The sequence below is a fragment of the Harpia harpyja genome, chromosome Z, assembly GCF_026419915.1.
Source record: "Harpia harpyja isolate bHarHar1 chromosome Z, bHarHar1 primary haplotype, whole genome shotgun sequence".
NCBI classification, from domain to species: domain Eukaryota; kingdom Metazoa; phylum Chordata; class Aves; order Accipitriformes; family Accipitridae; genus Harpia; species Harpia harpyja.
In genome coordinates, this window is record NC_068969.1 from 5050819 (window position 1) to 5069555 (window position 18737).

The 18737-nt window shown below is 60.0% G+C and overlaps 4 protein-coding genes across 14 annotated transcripts in view; 1 reads left to right on the plus strand and 3 right to left on the minus strand.

Moving 5' to 3' along the window:
* Positions 1–9490, plus strand: part of RNF123 (ring finger protein 123) — a 52279-nt gene extending 42789 nt beyond the window's left edge. For all 4 annotated transcript variants that reach the window (XM_052776739.1, XM_052776740.1, XM_052776738.1 and 1 more), the window contains 4 exons: positions 8030–8172; positions 8560–8654; positions 8769–8854; positions 8962–9490. In XM_052776739.1, coding sequence (XP_052632699.1) covers positions 8030–8172; positions 8560–8654; positions 8769–8854; positions 8962–9061 — 424 coding nt within the window. In that variant the 3' untranslated portion in view covers positions 9062–9490. The remainder of the gene's footprint in view (positions 1–8029; positions 8173–8559; positions 8655–8768; positions 8855–8961) is intronic.
* On the minus strand, positions 3733–6742 carry AMIGO3 (adhesion molecule with Ig like domain 3). Of its 2 annotated transcripts, XM_052776743.1 has the most exons (2): positions 6436–6742; positions 3733–5859 (listed from the first exon to the last, which is right to left on the minus strand). In XM_052776743.1, exons 1-2 carry the CDS (start codon positions 6505–6507, stop codon positions 4657–4659), a joined length of 1275 nt encoding a protein of 424 aa, XP_052632703.1. In that variant the 5' UTR covers positions 6508–6742; the 3' UTR covers positions 3733–4656. The 2 variants fall into 2 exon arrangements, with proteins under 2 accessions (XP_052632703.1, XP_052632702.1); XM_052776742.1 differs by having other exon boundaries at positions 3733–6742.
* Positions 9491–9579: 89 nt separating the features above from the next.
* GMPPB (GDP-mannose pyrophosphorylase B) lies at positions 9580–11887 on the minus strand. The gene is made up of 8 exons (XM_052776744.1): positions 11731–11887; positions 11562–11642; positions 11441–11489; positions 10673–10974; positions 10518–10596; positions 10294–10421; positions 9926–10108; positions 9580–9773 (listed from the first exon to the last, which is right to left on the minus strand). Exons 1-8 carry the CDS (start codon positions 11857–11859, stop codon positions 9642–9644), a joined length of 1083 nt encoding a protein of 360 aa, XP_052632704.1. The 5' UTR covers positions 11860–11887; the 3' UTR covers positions 9580–9641.
* Positions 11888–12360: 473 nt separating this feature from the next.
* IP6K1 (inositol hexakisphosphate kinase 1) overlaps positions 12361–18737 on the minus strand; it is a 38949-nt gene continuing 32572 nt past the window's right edge. For 6 of the 7 annotated variants that reach the window (XM_052776322.1, XM_052776318.1, XM_052776320.1 and 3 more), the window contains 3 exons: positions 18356–18540; positions 15885–16060; positions 12361–15013 (listed from right to left, as the gene is read on the minus strand). In XM_052776322.1, coding sequence (XP_052632282.1) covers positions 14504–15013; positions 15885–16060; positions 18356–18540 — 871 coding nt within the window. In that variant the 3' untranslated portion in view covers positions 12361–14503. The remainder of the gene's footprint in view (positions 15014–15884; positions 16061–18355; positions 18541–18737) is intronic. The other variant, XM_052776325.1, reaches the window with a different exon arrangement.

Below are 18737 nucleotides of genomic sequence, written 5' to 3' on the forward strand. Positions count from 1 at the left end.
GTGCGAGGGCACGTTGTAATTAGGACTGGGCATATAGGTTGGAACAGGCGTTGTGGAAAGTGAGCGGCCATCCCAGCGCGGAGGTGACCTGTGTTGTGCCAGGGTTTGGCCACCAGTCTGCTCCACAGGCTTGCCCCATGCACACCATCCCCTCAGAGGCAGGGGGAGTGAGGCCGGGCAGCGTGTTCCCCAGCCCTGCCTGCGGCTGATGCTCTCAGTGTGAGTCTGGAGGGTTAGGGCACGTGCAAGGAGCCAGCGAACCTGCCTGCAGTGCAACTGTACAAGAAAAGAGCTAAGCAGCCTTCAAGGTGGATCTCCCAGGGACTTCTGCCTGAAAGATGGAGAAGACAGAGGGAAGAGCACTGTAGTCACCGGGAACACGGTGGTACCAGCCAGCAGAGCACAGGACGGGGATCCTGGGCCAGAAACAACCATGCTGTGCCAGTGGGATGCTGAGCATGAGCCAGTGGGACCTGCCAGGAGGAGCAGCACTGGGCTGACGTGACGCTGGGGTAATTCTGGGCGATCTCCGCACTCCTCTCCTTTGCACAGTACAGATGGGTGCAGAGGGACAGACTGGCAGAAGGGAGGAGATGGAGATTTTCCCTGGGCAGAAGTAACATGTTGGTGAGCCGGAAAGTGAGGAGGCACGAGGCCAGGTGGGGAAGGCAGACTAAGCAGACTCTGTTCAATTGCTAGATGGTGTTGGGGTCACCTCCACTGGAAAAGTCACAGAAGATCCCAGTCTGCAGGTTCCTAAACTCAGCCTGGCCACCCACCCGCATGCTCGAGCACTGCTGGGACCCTGGGGATTTGTCTGGTCCCCGCTGGACATGGTAGTTCTCTGCAGTCTAATTACCGATCACTTAAACACTAATGCTCCTTCAGCACATATTGATGAGAGCGCTGTGGTGGAAGGAGGTGCAGGAATAGACATTTCATGGACCACTTAGTCTAAAGGAGTCCTTGTTACCTTGCTCTAAAAACTCAGAAAATGGGTGGTACTCAAGTCTTGCAGTGCGTAACATATCAGGCTGAGTGTGAGCCAGAGCACAGAGGAATAACTAGGTCAGACCTAGGTTTCACGGTTAAAAAAGGAGTCTGGCCTTACCGATCTTCGAGTTTTTACAAACTGCTAGCTCCAAACACTGCGTCCTGAGCAGTGGGACTGCCAAGGCTGGGATCTCCTGGCCCCCCGGGGCTGTTGGGCACTTGCTGGGAGGCAGGAGCAGGTGTTGTGCTGGCCAGCAACCAGACTTTGCTGCTTCGAGCTCTTTGGAAAACTGTGAGCATCATCATAAGGAAAGGATCCAGGTCCAACCATGTACATTGTGTGTCCAGCCCCAGCAGCAGGAGGACAGGAAGGGACTGGCATTCAGCGTGCCCACGTTGTGCTGGCTGAGATGTGAAGTGCCAGGGGAGACAGGAGTCAGCATTGGAGGCTGGTCCCCAAAGCTAGTCCTTACCCCCACGTGTGCAGGCACAGGTCTTTGCGTGCCGAGGACACCGTGCTTTGTGCTGACCCATTACTTTACCCTGTGGAGTCAAGGAGCAGGAGGCGGGTTTGGCAGCGAGCCAGGGCTGTAATGGTGCAGAGAGGCTGCTGAGTATTCCTGGGGGACCATCCATTATGTTTCCCAACTCCTGCCTGTCAGGGAGGCTGTGCTCCTGGCTATGTTTTTCCTTGCTGAGATGATTTGCCTTTCAGGCTGCTTAATCAACTGCTACGACAGTTCAAACTGCCTTGCCTTGCTTGTTGGAGCAGCAATGAGGTGTGGGGTCCTTTCGGAGCATCAGAAAGGTGTGAAACGCAGCAGCAGGATTTTCCTGGGTAAAGGCAGCGGGGAGCCCTTGGGGGCAGCACTGATACAAACCTCAGATATGCTGTCCCCGGTGTAGTGGGGCTCAGCCTTCCTGCAGGGATAGGAGAATTGCAGCCAGCCTAGCAGAGCTCTCCTGGGCTTCTCCAGGCTGCTGTGTTCCGGAGAGGCCCTCAGGAGCTTCTCTTACACTCCAGTTGGCCTGAGCTTTCCCTGAGCTTCAGTCATTAGCCTCAGCTGAGGATGCAGGTTTGCAGGAGCGCTAACGCCTGGGAAGCTGATGTTGGCACCGGAGAGAGGGAAGGTTTGCAAGGAGACCTACGAGGATGGCAACAGAAGAGCAGCGGGTGGGTAACACCCACTCCGAGTGCTGGAGCCCAGAGCAGCACTTCACTTTTCCTTTTGGAGGAAGATGCAATGCTTAGATGCGGCGTGTCCTCCGGCACGGGCTCGGCACCGTCTTGGCAGGCACGGGCCACGCTCGGGGCAGTGCCCTCATTGGGTTTGGACCTGGGCCCTCTCAGCTGGGTCTCTTCTCTTTCCCAGACATTCCCAGGGCAAATTCAAACCATCCTTCCCAGGGGATCCCTGCCTGGGTGCAAAGCCAGGGGATGGCATCACCTCAGCTCCATCCTCAAGGGGCAGGGTGCCACTCACCTATCCGTCCGACACCGAAGCACCTCATCACCCCCTGACAGCACCCCAGCATGACCAGCTCGGCATCCCGGGCTCATCAGGAGCGCTGCGCTAACGAGAGGCGACAGGGCCGGCAGCGGCGGGCGCGTGAGGAGCGAGGGCGCAGGCCGGCGGGGCCTGTCGCTCCGCATCCCGTCGCCTTCACCAGCCACCGAGCAGCAGCCGCAGGGTGCGCGGCAGCGGGGCACGTATCGCATGAAGCTGTGCGCAAGGTCGGTGTCAGGAGGGGTGCTGGGAGGCTGTGGTTGTCTCAGGATAGCTGCTCTCCCAAATGCTCTCCCCTCCTTGGATGGGTGGGGGGTTTCTGAAAAGTGCTTTGGGCATGGTTGACTTTTTGCTGGGAAAAAAGCTGCTTGTTTCCCAGCTGAAAAAGTTGAAAGGATGGGTGCTAGTGCTGTCCCAATGCCACAGGGACCTTCCCCTTCCACCAGTCGCAGGGCTGCCAGCAGCTCTTGGGGCCGGGGTGCACGGCCATGGGGGGCTGTGGGATGGGGGGCAGGTCTGCGAAGGGTCCTGGTCCCCGTTTGTGCTGCCCAGGTCGTGTCTGAGCTGTGCTCCTGCCAGCAGGGTGGCCTCGGCATCCCCTGCTCTGCAGGTGACAGCCACATGCTCCTGCTGCGAGCGGGGTGAAGGTGGCTGGCAGATGAGGGGACACCCTTATCCCTCTGCAGGATCAGGCAGGTGTTATGAGGGGGCAGAGCCCCTCTCTGTGCCAGGGTGAGGCAAGGGCTGGGTGCTGGAGAAAGCAGCGCAGGTATGCAGTGAGGTGGGGGCTGTGTCTGCAGAGGGGACTCAGCCAAAGACAGGACCAGCCCGATCCCAAGGGGGTCTCCCCAACGTGCCTCTACCCTGCTTCTAAGTCCTGCTCGTCCCTTTTGGGGGCTGGATGTGCCCTTGTGTCAGTTGGTGCTGCTCCCTCCCCAGCTCCCAGGCATCACTTTGGAGACCTGCCCTCCCAGGAACAAGCCACTGGATGCTCCTCTCATACAAGCCCCAGGCCACCAGGTCTGTCTCGGCACATTTAACCCCCTCGCCAAGGCCACCCTAACACTGTTTGATGCGAACAGAGGCTGCGAGCCTGGTGCAAATCGCCTGGCTCTGTGTGCCAGGCCAGTGGGAATTTGGGGCTCCCCCAGACTCCCAGTGCTGCACCCATGGGTTGCAGGGTGGTTGCACGTTGCTGCCCTGCAAGGGCAAGGAGACACTCAGCCCAGCATGAGCTTAAAAAAATAGGCATTTTTTTATTCCAATGTAACTAGAGAATTACAACCCAAGAGAGGAGAGGATTACTCACATTTATCGATAGGCTTATTAGATTACTGCCTACATAGCTGTGCTTTAGCAGCGCATTTGTCCGCCTCAAGGAGAAGCAGCAAAGGAGGGTGGTGCATCTGAGACCTCATCGTCCTTGGTGGCACGGGGAGCTCTGAGCAATGCGGGCCGGGGCGCTGTATCACATCACCTAATCCTGCCTGGACTATTTACAGCTTCTCAGGAAGCAAAAGCTTGTAATGTTTGCTTGGCTGCATTGCTGGTCAGGCACCGAGCTCCATCCCTCCTGCGTAGCCGTGTTTGGGGAGGGAGCACATACACACCCCCCCCGCCCTTGCAACAAGATCACACTCTGCCTGCTCCCAACCATGGCATGCTGATGGGGACTGGCATGGACTGGGAGAGGACGGTGGCATCGCCATCCCCGGGAGCCCCGGCATGAGCGAGGAGAGTGCCCCACTTGGCACGGCTATTCCTTGGCCTGGGGGGGTCTGCGGCGGTGGTGCCAGATTGGGTCTCGTGTGCCCGGGGACATGGCAGATCACCATCCCCAGTGTCACCGTTAGGGAGTTTGGGTGCCCAAATGAAATGGGGGTTTCTCAGGCGTGCCGGGTTCATCAGCGGTACCCATGTGCTAACGAGGCTGTTGCCAGTGGTTTACGCAAGGAGCTCTTGCCAGGCACCAACGTGCCCCCAGCCCAACACCCACCAGGAGCTCATGGCTGAAGCAGTTGTGGGTGATGCCGATCCCCCTCATGGGTCGCGGTCAAGCCGAGAATTCAGGGTGTCCCATAATCCTGCTGCTTCTAGCAGTGATGGAGGAGAACAGCTCTCGGGAGGCCCTGGCTCTGCTCCCAGCTCTGCCTCGCTACGACACAATGGGGGTGTCTGAAAAGACGGAGCTGATGGACTCTGAGTCTGACTTGAGCTGCAGGACCTTGGGATGCTTGGGGTCGGGGAAGTCCTCGCTGAGGGCCAGGCGGATCTTGCCATTCTGCGTCTCCCTGACGGGCTCGAGGAAGACCACGTGCTTGTTGGCGCTGACCTTGCGATTTGGCCCGTCAGTGGCGGGGGGAGTGGCACTGAGGATGGAGGACTGGGCGCTGCACTCCTGTGGAGGGCTGAGAGGAGCCGGCTTCTTGCAGCAGCTCAGGCAACGGCAGGGCGTGAGGTACAAGTACATGAGCACGAGCAGCAGGCTCACAATGCACCCCAGCAGGGTCGTGAGGCCAGTGCTGAAGGTCTCCCCATCTGGCTTGGGGTAGTGGACCGTCACGTTGACTTCGCACAGCCTGCTGAAATTGTGGGGGCTGTTGATGGCCAAGCCCACGTAGACCCCTGAGTGCCAGGGCTTGGCCGCCGTGATCTTCAGGCTGCCGTTGCGGTAGACCTCCAAGGAGCGGTTGCTGTTCCCCGGGTGTTTGATGGGCTCGTGGTGAGGGGAGATCCACATGTAGGTGGTGGCCGCGGCTGGCAGGCTGGTGTTGCAGGCGAGCAGGAGGGTCTGGCCCACCATCACGGGGAAGGGCACGGGGTGTGTGTCTTCAGGGCCCGCCGAGCAGTTCTCGAACATGTGGCTGTATTTGAGGAACTTGATCAGGGACCGGGGCACGTTGTCAGACACCTTGCAGGTGTGTTCCTCAAAGAAATCCTTCACAGAGCTGAAACCTCGCTGCTTCCAGCGCTGGAGCATCAGGTAGAGCGGGCAGCTGCACCTGATAGGGTTGTTGTGCAGGTACAAGCCGTTCCTGATGTTTTCGGGCAGAGCTGCCAGCTCTTCCACGGGGATGCTGCTCAGGCTGTTGGAGGAGAGGTCCAGCGTGCGGAGGCTGTAGTTTCCCAGCCCCTGCACCGAGTGGAAGGGGAAGGTGGTCAGGTTGTTCCAGCTCAGGTAGACTTTCCGCAGGCCGCTCAGCTTGGTGAAAGCGTTTTCATCCACTCGCGTGATGTGGTTGTTGTAGAGCAGCAGCTCCTCCAAGCTCACCAGCGCGTCGAAGTAGTGCGTCTCGACAGCGTGCAGGTGGTTGGAGGACATGTCGAGGTGCCGCAGGTAGGAGGCATTGTGGAAAGCCTGCGGAGAAAGGTCCTTAATCTGGTTGTGGCTGATGTGGAGGGCCTCGAGGTGCGGGAGGGCAGCCAGCCAGCGGTCGTGGAGCTGGGTGAGGGCGTTGTGGCTGAGGTCCAGCGTGGTGGCGGTGGGCGGCAGTGCCCGGGGCACGTGCTGCAGCGTCTGCCGGCTGCAGCTTAGCAGGTCAGAGGTGCAGATGCAGGCGGCGGGGCAGCTGCGGGGCAGCGAGGCGGCGCGGGGAGCGCGGCTGTGGGCGCACAGCTGGAGCAGCAGCAGCAGCTTCGCCACCCGTGGCCAGAGCGGGTCTGCAGGCACCTGCTGGGACATTGTGCCGGGCAGGAGCCTCTGGGCAGCCCGGCGGCACAGCCAGGCTCGACAAAACGCAAGAGAAAACGTGCCGCGGTCCTCCCCGGTCTCCCCCTGTGCTGTCTTTGGGGGGGGCCTCTACAAAGCATCCGCAGACACCCCTTCGCACCCTACAAAGGAGAATCCCGATTCCAGCCGTGGGGCTTGAGAAGAGTTAAAGGGCAGCATCACCCTGCCCAGCTCTGCCGCATCTCACGCGAGGTTGCCGCGTACCTGTGCTCTGGCCGGCCGTGGGCTGTCCGGCACCCGGTTGCAGGGAGGCAGATGGGAGCCGGTGTCCGGCATCAGGGGGCTGAGACGCTCCAGCGTTTCAGGGCTGTGTTTCGGACTTGGCAAACGCCTCGCTGCCTCCCGGAGCCGCGCGTTCCTGGAGCGTGAAGTGTCTCACGGCTCGGCGCTGCCACGGCGCATCCCCACGCTCCACTCCCTGGTGAGCCCCGTCCGGCGTCCGGCTCCTTCCTGGCGAGCATCTCCCGGAGAGCCGGGCTCGCTGCAGGAATGCGGTCCCACTTCTGCCTCTATTTACGCGCTGGCGGTGTGGGCCGGACGGGATCCCATTGGTCCCGGCGTGGGGAGTGGTGGCCACGGTGGTGGCCGTGGCCCTCCCTAGCCGTCCTGCGAGTGGGCAGGGCGATGCGCAGCTGGCACCGGCCCCGCGTGGTCGTTTGTCCCCGGGGTGCTCAGGGCCATTTCGCCGACCCTCCAGCCTTACCGGTGCGCAGCTGCCATCCCTCCCGCTGGAGAACGGCAACCTTGACCGGCTGTAATCCGTAAGGCAGCCACGCCGGCTGCTCCGCGACTGCCCAGCCGCTGGGAGGATGCTGGAATAAACCCGCCCCGCTGTCACCTCTGCGAGCCCCTCGTGTCCAATCCTGCACCCAGGCTGGGAGCGGGGATGGCGGTCGTCACCCCCCCTCGCTGCTTAGCACCCAGACCTTGTCCTTCCTGCTGCTCTCATCCTCACCACCCCCTGCATGAGCTGGCAGGGACCCCCCAGCACCTCCAGCCGTGGGGTAAGCAGGGCCGGCTGAGCCAGCGGGGTCCCCATGGCAGAGGGGGGGTGCTGCCGGCGGGGAGGGGGTGGCCACAGGGTGAAGGACGCGCAGGAATGTCATTACCCAGAGCCCGGGCGCCTTAGTGAGAAGCGGAAAGCTGGGCTGGGGAATTGGTTTCCATTAGGGCAGCAAAAAGCTAATTTGGCGGCTGCGGCTGCCGCGCATCAAGGGCCCGTTAACCCCCTGCGCCCCGGCCCAGGCTCAGCCTGCGCCGCCGGGCTTCTCCCTTGCCCCCGCTTGCCTCCTGCCGCTGGGGTGACAGTGGTTGCCCCAGGGCCGGCCACGGAGCCAGCTCTGCTCCTTGCCAAGGGCCGTGAACAGGCCACAGCACCGATGCCTGATGGAGATGCTCCCTAAGGTGCCCTTTATCTGTCCCGGCTGTTACCGCTGATGCTTGAAGCCAGGGAGCGAGTGCTCCCTCCTGCCTTGTGGGTGCACCCGCTTGCCCTGGGGGCACCTTGAACCGTCCCCTTGGTGCAGGGAGGGGGCCGTAGCCCTGGGCATGAGGCCGCTGCGTGGCATCTGCGGCCTCAGCAAGTGCTAATGCACCGTATCGATCCCCGGAGCCTCTGAGCGGCGGGGGGTGGCGGAAGAGGAGGCGGGTGCTACCCTTTGGCTGCATTTGAGCATGTTTTCCCCACGCTACCAGGAGTGGGGGGGGGGGGGGCCACCGGCTGGGGACGCAGCCAGGTGGCCCTGTGACCGCGGGGTGGGTTGTACTAGGTCAGAGGCCTGACCGTGTCCCTTTGCAGGGCCGAGCGTGCAACAGCGGTGCTGCTGGCGGACCCCTGCTTCCAGCTGCGCTCCATCCAGTACCTGCTGGGCCACGCCGAGCCCTCAGCCCTGGCAGCTGCCGCCCCGGCCACAGACAAGCGCCATTTCTCTCTGCACACCTGTAAGTGTTGGCACTGCACTGGGAGCTGGGCTGTGCTCGCCACAGCTGGGATGGGGGTACAGGGCTGCTGGCATCTGCGTCCCCTGCAACACGTCCCAGCCCCCTTAGCCTTGGGGACAAGGGGCCATGGCTCCCCCGCTGTCCCCCAGTGGTGGCACTTGGGATGGAGCTGTGTCCAGTGCCTGCTTTTGGCAGCAGTTTTTTTTTCCTTTGCGGTGCCCAACGTCCAGCTCGCTGCCCCCAGCATGGGGATCCCTGTGCCCAGCACCAGGCTCCCTGTCCTAGCTGGTCCCCAAGGGCAGCTGCGGCCCCCACTGCATCACCCAGCAGCCTCAGAGCAGCCCAAGGGTCACATTCATCCCACGCACACTTGGTTTTCCCCCACAGACACCGAGTACATCAGTGCGGAGGAGCTGGCAAAGGTGGACAAGATGCTGACCCACCTGAGCGAGGAGTCCAAACAGGCAGCTGCCACCACTCTGGTGAGTCTCCCCAGCCTGGTCCCCATGCTCACAGCAGCCCCAGCTCCTGGCACAGCTGTCCTGGGACGTGGGGTTTTTGCTGCCACCACTAACGGCCTGGTACCCCCCCCACAGCCCACCAGCGAGGAAGACCTGTGCCCCATCTGTTACGCACACCCCATCTCGGCCATCTTCAGACCCTGCTCCCACAAATCGTGCAAGTGAGTGGCTCGTATGCGCGACCCCCACCAGGGCTACTGGCAGCCCCTGGACCCCCCCCCCCATGCCATGCTGGGGGGAGCTCATGCTCTTTCCTCCTCTGTCCCAGAGCCTGCATCAACCAGCACCTGATGAACAACAAGGACTGCTTCTTCTGCAAGGCCACCATCACGGGGGTGGACGACTTCACCAAGCCAGCCAGCTCGTAGTACCCAGCCCCGCACCACGGGCTCCCCCAGCTGAGCAGGGTGGCCCCCCCGCCACACACTGGCTTCTCCCCAAATGTTTGCCCTGCCCAGGGCTGCGGGACCCTCGCCCATAGAGCCAGGACCCAGCACAGGGCTGCAGTGTGGGGCAGGGGGCTGCAGGGAGGGAGAGGCTGGCGGCGAGGGGGGAAGCCCAATGCCAGGCTCTGGGGCTAGCGTCCCCCTCACCCAGCGCCTGGGCCGCAGCAGCCTCTCTGCCCCACAGGCCATTCTCAGGGAGGGAAGCCCGAGGCCTCAGCTCTGCGGCAGCACTGGGAACGTGTGGCAGCACTGGGGCCGGGGCAGGGGGGCCGGGCTGGGCATTCGGGCTGTTAACTTGCCCCTGGCTGGGGGCTGACTTCATGAAATGCAGCATTAAATTATTCTTCCTTATGTGGTGCCATGAGACACGGGGAGGGGAAGCCAGGCCAGCCCTGGCGAGTGACCCAGCACTTGGGCCATGCTCAGATGATGCTCAGCAGTAGATGGAAATATAAATATTTAATCCAAGCAGAGCCAGGAGTGCAGGGCCCACCAGGGGCTGCTACATGATGATGCGCGGCTCTGGCACGGACTCGGCAATGGACTTGTGCGGCAGCACGTTGGCCCCGTTGAGGTAGAGCTCGTCGTTGACGATGACATCCTCGCCCAGCACTGTCACGTTCTCCATGCGCACCTGCCCCAGAGAGGCCCTATCACGCCTGCCCTGGCTCAGGGCTCAGTGCTACGCTCCTGCTCCTATCCCTCCATCCCTTCGGCCGCAGCCTGAGGAGGTGGGAGGGCAAGAGCTGAGCCCCAATTCCCCTGTGAGGGCACCCACATCCTCACCCACTGCCCCACGGAGCAGCTCCAGCCCACGATGCAGGACTCCAGCCAGGAGTGGGAGCGGATGCGGGCCCCCTTCAGCACAGTGCAGCGTTTGATGCGCACCCCGTCCTCCACCACCACGCCGGCCCCGATCGTCACGTTGGGGCCGATGACGCAGTTTGCCCCGATCTTGGCACTGGGGTCCTGGAAGGAAGAGGGGCTGCGCCGGGGCCGGGAGGGCAGCCAGAGCTCTCGGCACGGCCCGTGCCACTCAGCCAGCGCGGGGACAGGAGGGCACAGCTTGAGGACGGCAGTGAGGACAGCGGTGGGAGGACGCAGAGAGCCCGTGACGCATGCCCGGGGCCGGCGTGCTGGGGGCTGGCACTTACCACCAGCACATTCCCTACGACACCGGGCCCCGAATGCAGCTTCTCGGGGTGCTGAGCCCGCAGCGCCTGCAGGTACATGCACATGCCCGTAAGGAAGTCCTTTGGCTGCCCGATGTCCATCCAGAAGCCTGCGGGGACAGAGCTGCAGTGACAGCCCCCACCGCGGGGGTGGCAGTGCAGGCAAGACCCCCCCCATGCTGCCTGCACCGTGTGCGGGGCTTTACCCTGCAGCTCCATCGCGTAGAGCTGTCCGTCCTGCGCCATGGCTGGGAAGATCTCCTTCTCGATGGAGGTGGGGCGCAGCTGCGGGGACGGGGCACGGAGCTGAGCAGGGGGCCCGGACCCCCAGCCCGGCCCAGCCCAGGCCCCCGGCCCGTACCTGGATGCGTTGCAGGATGCCGGGGTTGAAGATGTAGAGCCCGGCGTTGATCTTGTTGGACACGAAGACGCGCGGTTTCTCCACGAAGCGGCAGATGCGGCCGGTGTCGGCCTCGCTCACCACCACACCGTACTTGGCTGGCTCCTCCACGCGGGTCACCACCAGCGAGCCCTCGCCGCCGTGCTGCCGGTGGAAACGGGCCAGCGCCGCGAAGGGGAACTCGCAGATCACGTCGCTGTTGAGGACAAAGAAGGGCTCCCCGCCCTCGGCCAGCAGGTCCCGCGCCAGCGCCAGCGGCCCCGCTGCCCGGCCGTGAGTGACGCCGCAGGGATGGGGTGAGCCCAGGGCAAGGGTCCTCCTGGCCCCACCCGTGCCCGTCCCAGCGTCCCTGCCCCTCCCAAGCCCCCAGTCTTCCTGGATCCTCACCCGGCCCCACTGTCCCTGGTCCTTCCTGTGCCTGTCCTGATGTCCCCGGTCCCCCTCATCCTGCCCATGCCCATCCCGCCATACCTCTCCTCCCGGTGTCCCTGGTCCCCCCCCAAGTCCTGCCCATCCACACCCACCCATCCTGCTGCCCATGCTGTCCCCCTCCCAGTGTCCCCCAGCCCTACCCATCCACACCCACCCTCCTACCCATGCTGTCCCCCTCCCAGCGTCCCCATCCGGGTGTGTGCCCCCCCCCCCCCCCGCAGCCCACCCCTGCCGTCCCCGGGCCTCCTCCGTGTCCCGCCTGCCCCCCCCCCCCCCCGCCCGCTGCCCGCACCCTACCTGTGCCCAGCGGCTCCTTCTCGTGGGACAGGGAGATGCGGATGCCGAGCTGCGGGCACAGGGTGAGCGGCAGGCGCGGGGGCAGGCGGGGGGGGGGTGTGGGGGGGTGTGGGGTCCTTACCCGCTGCTCCTGCTCCCTCATGGCAGCCTCCAGCGCCTCCGACATGTAGCTCACCGCCAGCACCACATGGCTGACCCCCGCCTGCGGGAGCGCGGGTCAGCCGGCGGCGGGGGGCGACCCCCGCCACCGCCTTCCCCCCCCCCCCCGCCGCCTCCAGCTCCCTCCCCACCTGCCGGAGAGCCTCCAGCTGGTGCAGCAGCAGCGCCTTGTTGCAGAACTCCACCAGCGGTTTCGGTCGGCTCAGGGTCAGCGGCCGCAGCCGCGTCCCGAAGCCGCCCACCAGGATCAGCGCCCGCATCCCCCCCCCCCCCGCCGCCCCAGCGCCCGCACCGACACGTCAGCGCCGCGCGCGCCTTCCGCGTCACCGACGACCGGCACGCCCCCGCCCCTCCTCCACACCCCGCCTCCCCGGTCCTACCGTCCGCCCCCGGGTCCTACCGCCCGCCGGCGGGATGCTGGGGGGAAAAGCAAAGCGGAGAGCAGCAGCGACAAGCGGGGGCAGCCGCCGCGCTGCGGGGGGGGGGGGGGGGGGGACGGGGACGGGGACGGGGGGGTCCCCGCTCGCCTCCCGCCCCGCCGCGGGAGCTGCAAGGCGGGGTCGTTGCTGCAGCCCACCGCAGCCTGCCCGGGGCCGGTGCTCTGCCCCGGGGTCGGCAGGGGTGAAGCCCACGGAGGGTGAAGTTCACGTCGCCTCCACGCCGGTCCCGCCGAGTCCCCCCGCGCCCCCCCCAAGCCCGGCTCTGCCTCCTCCCCGCCCCAGTCCCCGGGCTCCGACGGCGGGGAAGGCAGGCACGGCACACCACGGACAAAAACAGATCCTTTAATGGTTTTTGGTTCTCTGTGAAGCACAAACAGGGCGGTTATTCATGTAAAAACAAACGGGGGGGGGGGGCAAGGCTATATACAAGCTGGGGAGTCCCACCGCGGCGGCTCCCAGGCAGCGCGCCCCGTCCGTCCCCTGCCCGCGCCCGGCCTAGCGAGGAAGAGGAAGGGGGGACGCCGAGCTGCTCCCCAGGACGAAGGGCCCCGCTCCCGCCCCAGCGCAGCCCGCCGGGGACAAGGCCAGGGAGGGCAAGGCGGCCGTTCTCGGTACCTGGGGCATCTGCTCCCGCAGCTGCTCGACCAGCCCCGCTCCCTCCTTGCGAGCCCTGCCTGGCGGGGCAGCCACCCGCAAAAGCGATGGAGAAGTAACCCAGGGGAGGGTTACTCGTCAAAGGTCCTCGTCCAGAGAGCGGGAGGGTAAGGGCAAGCTTTAGAGTAGCTGGGAGACGGGCAGAGAGGTGCGGTCGAGGACAAAGCTGGCACGACCCCTGCCCCTTCCGCACGCAGTGCCGCAGACCTGCGCCCACACCGTGGCAGCTACGGCTGGCTGCCAGCCGAGCACCGACGCTTTCCAAGCAGACCGTGCACACACAGAGTCGGCACACATGCTACATGCGAGTATTCCCCAAACAAGCTTTCCTGAAGTATAAAAAAAAACAAAAACAAAAAAAAATACACCCGACCCTGGCTTTGCAGGTACCCAGGCAGTTTCTCAGGCAGCCAGGGTAATGGTAACGCCATGGAACAAGTCAGTGACACAGGGGAGGGAGCAACCAGGGGGTCCCAGCACAGAAAGGGGGGTGTGGGGGGGTGTGATGCAGAGCTGGGTACAGTTCGGTACCACCAGGCCACAGTATCAAACGCTAATGCCCTCATCAATGGAAGCCGTGGGTAAAGCACCGACGCCGGGGGGAGCCCCAGCAGCAGAGCACAGCCCAGCTGGCTGTTTCGTCCACAAACTGGTCATTTATTTTGGGCAACACTGACTCCATGAAGCAAAAGCTAAACAGTCAGGCGATGGCACTCACCGCTCAGCCAGGTCCCCCCTCACCTGCCCCCCCTGGAGACCCTCTCAGGGACAAGAAGGGGGGGGGTCACAGCCCTAACCCTTGGCCTCCCCTTCCACCATCCCCGTGCACGGACCTGCCGGGGGAGCAGGGGCTGTGGGGCAGAGGCCCGCCAGGGGAAGAGGGCAGCCTTACGCTGCAGGGACATACTCGCGTGCAACACGTGGGACCAACATTACATGACAGGAACGGTTGAAATGGTCCAAAACACCCCGCTGCACAGCTGGGGTCACGTTAACTGCTACAGATACTATTGCTAGCCCATGAGCCGAGTTCTTGCTTGGTCAGTGGTCCAGGGCAGAGTTACTCTCGCAGAGCCCAGTGCCTGCCCATACGCAGGCCTGCCCACACCACCCCGTCAGGGAGGGAGCAGGCCCCGGGCTCAAGCACAACTCCAGGCATGCGGCTTTCCCTCCTGGCCGCAGTTCTGCCAGGGGTTGCATTTGGTCATTTTATTTCCATGTTTGGGTTGGTTATTCACAGTACCCAAACAGCAGAAAAAGGCAGCATCAAAAGCAAAGCCCCATCGGCAAAACCCAGGGCAGAGCTAGCGCCACCGAACACAAGGACCAGCACCTGTGCTGCTCACCGTCAGCCCCACAGACACTGCTGACTGTTAGCTGAGCGCCCTTTCCAAATAACTCGGGAGAATTTCAAAGGGAAGGCTCTCCTGGGGGCTCCTGAGGCAGGAGGCTCCTCACGCCACAGCTCCAGCCCCCCGAAGAGCCCCAGGCTCTCCTGCTTTCTCTTCCCTACATCCAGGTCCTCCCTCCAGAACGCACACGTGATGAGCAAAGAACCGGGACACCCGACACCCAGCAGGCATCTACAGAGCCTCCTCCAGAAGGCAGAGCTAGCGCGGTCAGAACCGTCTGGTTGGCATGAGGAGCTCTTCCATCCTGCCTCCCCTCAGCTCTTCTATCCAAGTACATTTAAAAACAATGGAGCAATACAATTGTTTAAAACCAGAGTTGTCTGCTTTTTTTCCTGTGGTAGTAGGTGGTCGTGTCTGCTCCTGCCACCAGGACAAGAATAAGAGGCCGTAGCCCAGGGCTACTGGTTTTCCTCGCGCATCTGTTCCATGATGTTGATGAGGCTTTCCAGCCCAAATACATAACCCATGTCGGGTCCGTCATGCACAGTGGGGTCATCGCGAAAGCCTTTGAATGTGCTATGCGCAAAGTCAATCATACGCACGTCCACCTTGGGCTGGGCCGAGGAGCCGGGCTCCATGCTGCCGCCATCCTGAAGGCTCTCTGGGAGAGAGCTGTCTACCCGCTTCAGGCGCATCTCCGGCCGGCGCTCCACAAACATCCCTGCCCTGCTGTCCTTCCCATCGTAAATGATGAGAAGGGAGCTGGAGTAGAAGCGGTAGGAGGCCTGTCTCTCCAAAACCGCCTTCAGGCTTCGCAGTTTGGCGAGGACAGGCTCAAAGAGGTCCTTGCGCAGCTCAATGCCGTTGTGGAGATACTGGTAAAGGGCATTGCGGAAGCCCTCGATGGAAAGACCGCGTCCATAGTATTTATTCCTGCATAAGTAATGTCCTGTGTCCAGCTGGTAGACCTAGAACACCAAAGGAAATGCACATCAAGTGGGAGCAACAGGTTAAGTGCCCTGAGCTGTCCTGCACCGACAAGGCGGAGGGGACTTGTTCTGTCCCCACCACGCCCAAGAGCAAGCAGGAAACAGCTCTGCCTGTTCCCTGAATCCCAAAGCAGCTCATGGGTGCATCCCACAGGCACAGTCAGGGTGCCCAAGCAGTGGTTCTCTCCCAGGACACCCAAAAGGCAGCTCATCAGTCCAAGCATCCCCAAGAGGCATGGCATAACAGACCGCGAGGCTTAAAAAGCAAAGCTGACAGCAGCTGGGACAATCCTCTGGCAGTAGGAGCTGCCAGCATGTATTGCCGTTATTACGTGGCATGTGCTAATGAGGGGCCCTCATTTGCTTCCAAGTCTGTGGGCAGAGATCTGGATTACAAGATCCTTCTGTGGGTGGGGAAAGGAGTGACTATTGCACAACAGCACCAGCAGCAAATCCTTGTGTGCGGGGCTGAGCCGCAAGAGGAAAGCAACTTCTTAACTCTCAATACAGTACAGAAGCAAGTGTCAGCTGATGCTGGGACGGAAGGACACCCCCCCTCCCCAGGCACCATGATTCTAGCTGAACACTAAGCCACAAAAATCATTTTATCAGAAAATCCCCTCATTGTCTGTGAACAAAAAAGCTTCAGATAAAGCAGGCCATCTCAGAAGAAGCAGGTTCCTTTGTTCTAGGCTTAGAAATGAAGACAAAAATCAGGTAGCATGAACACTGGTGTACCTACCCGAACTGGAAGACACTGTAACTCAGTGCTCAGCAGAAAACACTAACTGGGAGGCCTAATGGGGCTGCAGAAAGGAATGTGCAGCACCTGCAGCCTTGGGATCCCTACCTGCATCCCACAAACGCGCACGCCCAAGGTGGCCGAAGTGCTCTGTTCACACTTCTTCATCTGCCGAGCAGCCTTCTCCTCGGATGCATCGTCTCCGTGCTGTCTGGTCCCCATCTTCAGATCAAGTACGCAGGGAAGCTTGAAGTGATGCACCACGTTCTCCAGCAAAAGGAACTCTGGGAGATGCGTCAAGGAGAGCTCACCTGTCAGAGACACCGCTCCCCTGGGCCACCACAGACAGGGACTTGGGCCAGCATGAGATAGGGTCAGGCAACAAACACACAGGAACCAAAGAACAGGTGGAATGAACTGTCTGGGGAGGTGAGGAAAAGGACAAAACGCAAACAGCGGTGCCCAGGCTTTGACTGTTGGTAGAAGAAGTGAGCCTGGCAAGCAGAATGGCCAACAGTAAGCAAGGAGGTCACACACAGGCATACTGGAAACTCAGCAGGGGGAACCGACGAGCAAAACGCTGGTGTCAGGAAAGACACGGTATGCCGGTAAGAATTGCTGATACGTTAAGGGAGAGCTTAAAGTCTAATCAAATTAGCAATTTAACTATATGGATCAACAATGCAATCCCCGCGGACCAAAAACTCAAGGCTCAAGTAATAGCACAGTACTGTGGCTATTGGCCTGCCCAGAAGAGCAAGACTGTGGGGAAACCGGGGAGGCTACAAAGGCAGGAAACAGAACAGTAATGGGAGCCTTCAATTACCAGCACGCACAATGGGCAAACCCTCCATTAGGGCACAGTGCTGAGAACAAACCCCAGACAATCAGTGCAGCAGCCTGTCCCAAAGGGGAAAACACAACCCTGAAGTTTGCCCTGCAGGGCACAGTTCAACATGTTACACTGAAATGGCAACCAGAGCACAGCTAGGTTAAACCTGCAAGGAAGTTTAACATTTCAAAAAAAAAAAAAAAAAAAAATTCTATCATCAATGATGTTTGATTTTGAAAGAGGAACTTCATAAAAATAAGGAAGTGTGATTAAAAAGAATAGGACAGCCAAAGAGAATTACTTCTCTGCAAGTGATGCAGGCTATTTAAAAATAAAAGCTGGAGGCTCAAAGCACACGTCTGAGAATAGGAAAAGGAAGCCTACGCAGTTAAAATGATGAAGAACACAGCTATTAAAAGTAACTTTGTTTCTATGTGAGGAAAACAGAATCAAGCTCCAGTAGGTGAAACAAAAAAACCCCACAAGCTGGCAAGTTCAGGACAAAAGCACGAGGAGTCATTTGTGAAGGCACAGAAAATAACAAATCCATCTTCAACCATATGAAGAAGCCAGTCAGACTGCCCAAAGAGTTTAAAGACAAAGTACAAAAGGAGCTACAGAGGAGGGGGTTGGCATGGGGGGGATGTGAAGAGACCCCCCTAAAAAGAGAAATAAGTTTAATATTTTGCTTCTTTGTTTACCAGGGAAAAGCTTACAGATTCCCAAGCAAGAACTCTCTGAGTTCAGAGAATTCTCAAACTGAAATGCCAAGAGAAGAGATCGCAGGCCAAACAGAAAATAAAGAGGTGTGCAAGTCATTTAACACTGCTTTAATACCAGGAGACTGAACAGCGGCTACCACAACACTGATTTGCGGAGATCTGGGAAACTACAAACTAGCCTGACTGGTCTTACAGCCAAAGTTGCCAGCAGGGTCTTTGTGTGGAGATCCATGCTGTTCAACAAGTGATCTATAAAAGCGAGTGAACAGCGAGATGACAAATTTGCTCAAAGTACCAAGCTACTCGAGGTTGCAAAAATGAGGAACAGTTACGAAAAACTCCACAAGGATCTTACAAGACTGACTTGGCCATTTGGCAGGCAAAATTCACTGAAGTTTACAGGCAAGATGATAAACATAAGGAGAAAAAGATTCTTAATGCATAAAGCAATGTATTTTGAGACAACTATTACCAGTCAGGAATGGCATCTTGGGGTAACGAAACAGCATTTAGAACAAGAGAGTTTGTTAGGAATTATGAGGGAGGGGAGAGGCAACAGCATTAAATCTCTGGTTCACCTGCATCTTCTGTATTGTCTGCAGCTCTGGTCACTGTCTCCAGAAGGATACAGCAGAACTGGAAGAGACTCAAGAAAGGTGACAAGGACAAACACAGCTCCCTCCCAAGGGATTACCAAACAGGGTAGACTTGCATCAGCTGCCAGACAAAGCCTGACATGAAGAACTACAGTTCAAAACACAAACCAACAAAGAGAAGGCCCAGAGAAGAAAGAAAACATGAGATCTAGTCAGAAACCTGGCTTCTCTGAGCATCAGGGTCAGACATTAGTGTCACTGTATGGGAAGCGGGAAGGAATAGTGAAAAGAAACATGTAATACAACTTTGGTTGTGTGAAGGATAGGAAAGCCAAAGGAAATGCAGGCCTAGCTGCCTCAGGCACAAACGTGTAAGGCTGGGGCAGAAGCAGCAACCTGACACACTCAGTTCTGCTTCCCAAAGGATACTGTAGAGTTTTCGGTCCTTGGATTCTGACCGCATGCGGCTCAGCTGCTGCTTATGACAGCGCAGGCTCCAGGGGTTATAGCTGATCTTTTCAGAGCTCAGACCGCTGTTCCCATCCAACATCTGAAATGGAACATCTGAATGGATGTGCAAGTCCACACGGGGACTCTTCGTTTCCTGGATGCTGCTGGTATAAAGACAGAACAAACTTGCCTGTTAGAATGCATGCATTCTCCAGATACTTATGACTGTCACATCCCCCCCTTGCACACAACTATCTCCTGTTCCTTCTCCTGCTGCACACTTCACACAATACAAACCTTCTTAACAGCAAATACTCACTAATACCCTGGGCTGTGGACCCATGCTCAAGGCTCCGGTCTA

Excerpts from the sequence above, each read along its gene's own strand:
- AMIGO3 (XM_052776742.1), bottom strand. The coding sequence starts at position 6,183 with ATGTCCCAGCAGGTGCCTGCAGACCCGCTCTGGCCACGGGTGGCGAAG.
- GMPPB (XM_052776744.1), bottom strand. The coding sequence starts at position 11,859 with ATGCGGGCGCTGATCCTGGTGGGCGGCTTCGGGACGCGGCTGCGGCCG. Across the intron at positions 11,490-11,561 it reads TGAGGGAGCAGGAGCAGCGG|CTCGGCATCCGCATCTCCCT; the intron begins GTAAGGACCCCA and ends CTGTGCCCGCAG. Across the intron at positions 9,774-9,925 it reads GCTGCTCCGTGGGGCAGTGG|GTGCGCATGGAGAACGTGAC; the intron begins GTGAGGATGTGG and ends TCTCTGGGGCAG.